The sequence below is a fragment of the Epinephelus moara genome, chromosome 14, assembly GCF_006386435.1.
Source record: "Epinephelus moara isolate mb chromosome 14, YSFRI_EMoa_1.0, whole genome shotgun sequence".
NCBI classification, from domain to species: domain Eukaryota; kingdom Metazoa; phylum Chordata; class Actinopteri; order Perciformes; family Serranidae; genus Epinephelus; species Epinephelus moara.
The window spans coordinates 36479570-36485827 of NC_065519.1; the positions used below are offsets into that span (position 1 = coordinate 36479570).

General features: G+C 41.6%; 1 protein-coding gene across 1 annotated transcript in view; it reads left to right on the forward strand.

Annotated features, from left to right (window-relative positions):
• The first annotated feature begins 705 nt into the window (after positions 1-705).
• Positions 706-6258, forward strand: part of LOC126401237 (voltage-gated potassium channel subunit beta-2-like) — a 125281-nt gene continuing 119728 nt past the window's right edge. The window contains exons 1-2 of the mRNA XM_050062358.1: positions 706-719; positions 3481-3514. Coding sequence (XP_049918315.1) covers positions 706-719; positions 3481-3514 — 48 coding nt within the window. The remainder of the gene's footprint in view (positions 720-3480; positions 3515-6258) is intronic.

Below are 6258 nucleotides of genomic sequence, written 5' to 3' on the forward strand. Positions count from 1 at the left end.
CTTGTGACAGTCCTATCATACGCACATGATGGCAGGAGGGGTGGTGCGTGAATGGATTTACCCCGCCCACTTGTGGTAGTTTTACTGATATTTCTTATCCCGTGCGAATCGGCCATTAATATTACTGACATCCTGTGGTAGTGACATTACCCCACGTGCCCATGTAAAACTAATCCCGTCCGAATAGTGCTATAGTCACCTCCAGGCCTTACAGCAAACGAACCAACTGTGTGAATTTTAATAACCTCAGAGTTTTATATACACTTGCACCTCAGAAGAGTTTACAGTGTCAAATCTTATTTTTTCACTTTCAAATCTTTTTCACTTTCAGATCTTTTTTTTTTTCAGTTTCAAATCTGTTTTTTGAGTTTCAGACTTGACCCTGATGTGGCGTGGGGGGCGTGGCATCAACTGAGACGGGTGTGGAATCATGAGTGACAGTGCCTTCAGGGAACTTAGGAACTAAGACAATTCTGACTCAACACTTATATACACCATATTCATGTGACTGGCAGTGTAAAAATTGATGCCAGTGACAAACTTCCATTTAGAAATCTGTTTTAGACAGTACTGAGCATCAATTGCGGTATAAGAGCGATAAATTATGCCCGATTTTGCAGTTCAACAGCCACATTTTGAGTGCTGATATGTCCGATTTCCACATAGCACTGTGAACGCAGCGTAGTGTCCACTTCGTTTGCGATGATGGCGTCCGGTCGGTCAGGTCAATCTGCTGGAGCCCATACATCCAGCACACAGGTGAGAAATGTTAACTAAGTTTTGGGAAATCATAACAGATATTAAGGTGTAGTTTCTGTGATCTTCCACAAAACCTAAATAAAAAATAAATAAGAAAACAGAAAATCATAATAAGTGAAGTAAATTTAACATATCTGCAGATTCATAGTTTGTTCATGCACTAATCATATGTTAAAGTTAGGATTACATGTTTCCCTAGCATATCAGATGACATGAAACCCGTTTCTCCTAACTTTGAAGACTTACATAGGAAAGGTAAAGAAAGCCAACAATATCTGTGTCTCATAAGCGGTCACATTATGTAAATGAAAGGATAAAATAAATAAAAAAAAGTGTCTAAATAAGTAATGGATGAAAGCTTAACTTTTTAGTTGGTAAAATTTGAAGGGTAGTTTCACAACTACAGAAAACAGATCCAAAGCACTAAAGAGATGAGGAAAATAAAGAGAAAGAAAAAGATAAAATACAGGTGGAAGTACAATTATCCCATTTCCCGTATAAGAGCAGCAGAGTCAAATTGTTGTACTCTTAGGTGTAGTGTAAAAGAAAAAAGGCATTGAAAATAGACATCAATTAACTGTCATCTGATCTTTGTTCATGGGAATCATTGGGCAGATTGTCCATAAAATGCAAAAAGGGTGTCCACATGTCATTAAATTCTTCAACTTTACCTTTTAGAATGTATGTTAATTTATCTAAAGCTAGATGTGATGACATCTCTTTCAACCACTGAGTGGGATCAGGACTCTGAACATCTTTCCACTTTAAAGGCGCTGTATGTAAGAATGTGGCCAAAACGGTTACTGCACTCAAATTCAAAATACTGCCGCGAGTCGTGTCTGCCCCCCCTCCCCTACAGATTCAAGGTTGCTGGACAGCTGCACGCAGGAAACTGATTTGTTTGCCCACGGGCGGCTGCTGTGGCAGGGCTGCGTCGCCGCGTCCTTGATCTTCGGTTTTCCAGTGGACCGTTCGAGCAAGTCCGGCTTCTCTGCTGCTAACGCTGCTGCCAGGATACAGCTGAGGAGAAGCCGGCTGCTAATGCTATGTACCGGGACACTGCTAATGCTGCTTGCCGTGCTGCTGTAGCTCAGTCGTAACTGTAACTGATGCTGAGACTCTACTGACTGTGTTACTGGTAGACGGCGGTGGGTGGCGCAACAGGCCAAAACACAAATTCAAAACATAAACATGATTTGCGGACCATAAAAAATTTTTTTAAATGCAAATATTCTGGCTGTACTATTGTTGTTGGTGAGATCAGTATGTTATATGAACATTATTCCTTAGTCTCTGTGACATATTAGGAGGATTTTACGACTATTTGCTTTAGATTTCTTACATATAGCTCCTTTAAGGCTATTACTCTCTTGATTTGTGACAAACAAAAATCAATTAGCTTTCTTTTCTTTGCATTAGCCACAAAGTCCTTAGGATATATATGAAATAGACATAGTTTAGGTTCAACAGGGATTATACATTCTGTTAATCTTGAAATCAGGCAAAGGGTATCTTTCCAAAATGTCTGGAGCTTCTGACATTCCCATATGCAATGAAACAAAGTGCCTCTTTCTATGTTACACTTAAAACAATTGTCTGGAATGTTGGGATTGAAATGATTTAGTTTAACGGGAGTAATGTAGGTTCTGAAGAGCCATTTGTATTGTAATAATCTGCCTCTTGTGTTAATACTCTGGGATTGGGCCAGAAGACAGGCCTTCTCCCATTCCTCTGTGGATATATCTAGCTGTAGATCATTCCTCTAAGAGGATAAATAAGAATGGGAGTTTTTCCTTGAACCATCTAAAAGCATGTTATATAGCTTTGTTAATTGACCCCTGCCCTGTAAATGGTTAACTGTAAATTGCTCAATTAGAGATAATGGCGGTTCCACATAAGTTTTACTTTGAGCGTGTATGAAGCTTCTCATTTGTAAGTATTTAAAGAAATGTTTCCTGGGAAGGTTATACTTATCCAACAGCTGTTGAAATGACATTAGAGTGTGATCAATAAATAAATCCTTCATTTTACTTATCCCCAAATCTATCCACTGTTTGAAACCTGCATCTTGCCTCCAATCGATACATCCGTTTCTCTGCCAAGCCAACACAGAGACACTAATTCACGCTTTTATTACCTCCAGAATTGACTATTGTAATGCTCTACTTTCTGGTCTCCCAAAAAAGAATATATCTCACCTACAGTTACTACAAAACTCAGCTGCATGAGTGTTGACAAAGACCAGAAAGAGAGCACACATTGCACCGATTTTAAAGTCTCTGCAATGGCTACCTGTCAGTCTCAGGACTGATTTTAAAATCCTTTTATTGGTTTATAAAGCACTGAATGGTCTTGGGCCTTCCTATTTGTCAGATTTGCTTTTAACCTATGAACCATCTAGAACCCTCAGGTCTTCTGGTAGTGGCCTTTTAATTATCCCGAAAGTTAAAACAAAAACCCACGGTGAGGCAGCCTTTTATTATTATGGGCCACGCCTCTGGAACAGCCTTCCTGAAGACCTGAGGGCAGTGGAGAATGTTGATATTTTTAAAAGCAAACTCAAGACCCATCTTTTTAAGCTGGCTTTTAACTGAAATGTATTATTTTTGTTTCTTAGTCTGTTTTACTTATTGGTATATCCATTTATATTCTTTCTCTCTCTCTCTCTCTCTCTCTCTCTCTCTCTCTCTCTCTCTCTCTCTCTCTCTCTCTCTCTGTCAGAGTGCATGCCGGGAGATTGGTGGTTGAGAGTGCGGTGAGTTTGAATGGTTTCTCAAACTTTTCTTCTTTTTACATCCTGTGTTTATTGTATGATTGTAGTTGTTTGTGGTAGTTGTTAGTGTAGTTTGGTGTGTGTCTGGTGGTTGTTTGGCACGCAGTGGGGCCTGCTGTGGCTGACAGCAGTGAGGGGAGCAGCAGGTAGTGGCCTGCTGTCTCACCTGTATGGAGCGGGGCTGGTGGCTCTGTGCCCGGGGTCGCCGCTGCTGGTGACTCCATGGTTGGACCGGCTGCTGGTGTCGGTGGCTCCGTGATTGGGCCGGCTGCTGGTGTCGGTGGCTTCGTGTTCGGGCCGGGTGCTGGTGTTGGTGGCTCCGTGTTTGGGCCGGCTGCTGGTGTCGGTGGCTCCGTGATCGGACCGGCTGCTGGTGTCGGTGGATCCGAGGTCAGGGTCAGTGGTGTTGTTGGCTCGGTGTTTAAAGATAACGCACGAGAGGTTGAAGCTGAACCTGTGGTCCACACAGGGCAGAGTGAAGATGTTCAGGTGTTTGCTGTGAAGGATGCTGAGCTGCTGCAGGTCAGACTGGACAGGGAGACAGAGGAGCCGGTGATGGAGTCTGCTGGATGTCCTGAGGATGATGAGGCTGATGTGGATTGTGTATCAGAATCAGATAGTGTTTCTGTCACTGAAAGTGTTTCACAAAATGTAGATCTGTATTCTCTAGAAGAGATAAATGTTTTTTTGGATGACACATTCGGTAAATCCATTCAAGTCAAAGATTATTTTCCTGATGTTGGAAAATTTATCAAATCGGTGACAACCCTTCAGAAGGTTGTTGGTTTGGACTTACTGGATCGCAGGAAACGTTACTGTCTCCGAAAACATGTCACTGGTCTGAGAAAAGTTTTAAAAGTTAAAGGGGGAAAGAAAATGAAGCTTAATTAAAGTACCATGATCATACAACACTGGGTGTATTTTTTCTACTGTCTGTTTCTGTCTGGCTCTTTATTGTTCTGTCTCTCTTCTTTTTATATGCAGGGTTTGAGGGTGGCATCTTTAAACATAAATGGGGGCAGAGATGCACAGAAGAGAGCTTTAATAGCAGAAGTCATCCAACAGAAAAGACTAGACATAGTTTTTCTACAAGAAACACACAGTGATGTAATGAATGAAATCGACTGGGGCTTATGGTGGGGAGGGCAACATGTCCTTAGCCATGGGACAAATTTTAGTGCAGGAGTTGTGATTTTATTGTCACCTACTTTAAAAGTTAACATCTTAACCAGCACAGAGATAGTGAAGGGCAGAGTCCTCATGGTGAAAGTTAAGATAAATGGTTTTGTTTTTACGTTGATCAATGTTTATGCACCTAACCAAGGCTCTGAGCGGGAAGGGCTTTTTAAAATAATTAAAGAAAAGTTAAGTGACATTGATCAAGGGGAATGTATTGTATTGGGTGGAGACTGGAATTGCTGCACTGATTTTACTTTAGATAGGACTGGAGAGGAGCCACATTTTCAGTCATCTGCTGTCTTATCTCATGTTCTAAAGAAAATGGATTTGGTTGATGTGTGGAGGATGAAACATCCTTCAGTCAGACAGTACACATGGGTCAAAATAACAGATGGTAGAGTTAGTGCAGCTAGATTAGACAGGTTTTATGTGTCTGGTTCTTTTACTACTCGAGTTGTAAATTGTCAGATCTTCCCTGTTGTTTTTACAGACCATCATTTAATTGTAATGGAGCTGATTTTATCTCCCACTGGAAAACCAAAATCCTTTTGGCACTTTAACGTTAAATTATTACATGATAAAACATTTTGTGAAAAATTCGAATTATTTTGGGATTACTGGAGATCAAGGAAAGATGATTTTATTTCCCTTTTCCAGTGGTGGGAGGTAGGAAAAGCTCGGATTAGGATGTTTTGCCAGGAATATACATCTTATTTGACAGCTAAAATTAAGAGAGCTGTGCAAAGGCTAGAAGAAGAGATAAGAGACCTGGAAAATCTTGCTGTCTCACAAACTGATCAGCACAATAATAATGTCTTACTTTCTAAACGACAAGAACTAAACTCTTTCATGAAAGAGAGAGCTAAAGGAGCTCTAGTTCGAGCCCGCTTCACTAAACTCCACGACATGGATGCACCGACAACCTTCTTCTTTAAATTAGAGAAGTCAGTTGGTGTAAGGAAACAAATGGTGTGTCTTCGTCTCCCTGATGGAAAGGTGACCACAGAGTCAGCGGAGATGATGAAACATGCAGTGGATTTTTATACGGACTTGTTCAGGGCGGATAGCTGTGATGTGGATGCTGCTGGGGAGCTTCTGCAGGGGCTTCCTCAGCTGAGTCCAGAGGATCAGGACACTTTAAGTTTGGACATAACACTGGATGAACTGAATGCTGCTGTGTCTCAGATGGCGTCAGGCAAGGCTCCNTTCAGGGCGGATAGCTGTGATGTGGATGCTGCTGGGGAGCTTCTGCAGGGGCTTCCTCAGCTGAGTCCAGAGGATCAGGACACTTTAAGTTTGGACATAACACTGGATGAACTGAATGCTGCTGTGTCTCAGATGGCGTCAGGCAAGGCTCCTGGAATAGATGGCTTACCATCAGACTTTTTTAAACATTTCTGGAGTATTTTGGGACATGACCTTTTTGACATTTTTAAAGAGTGTTTTGAAAAAGGGACACTTCCAGCTTCCTGTAGGCGTGCAGTTCTCTCTCTGCTGCCTAAGAAGGGAGACTTAGCCCTTTTAAAAAACTGGAGACCAGTAGCTCT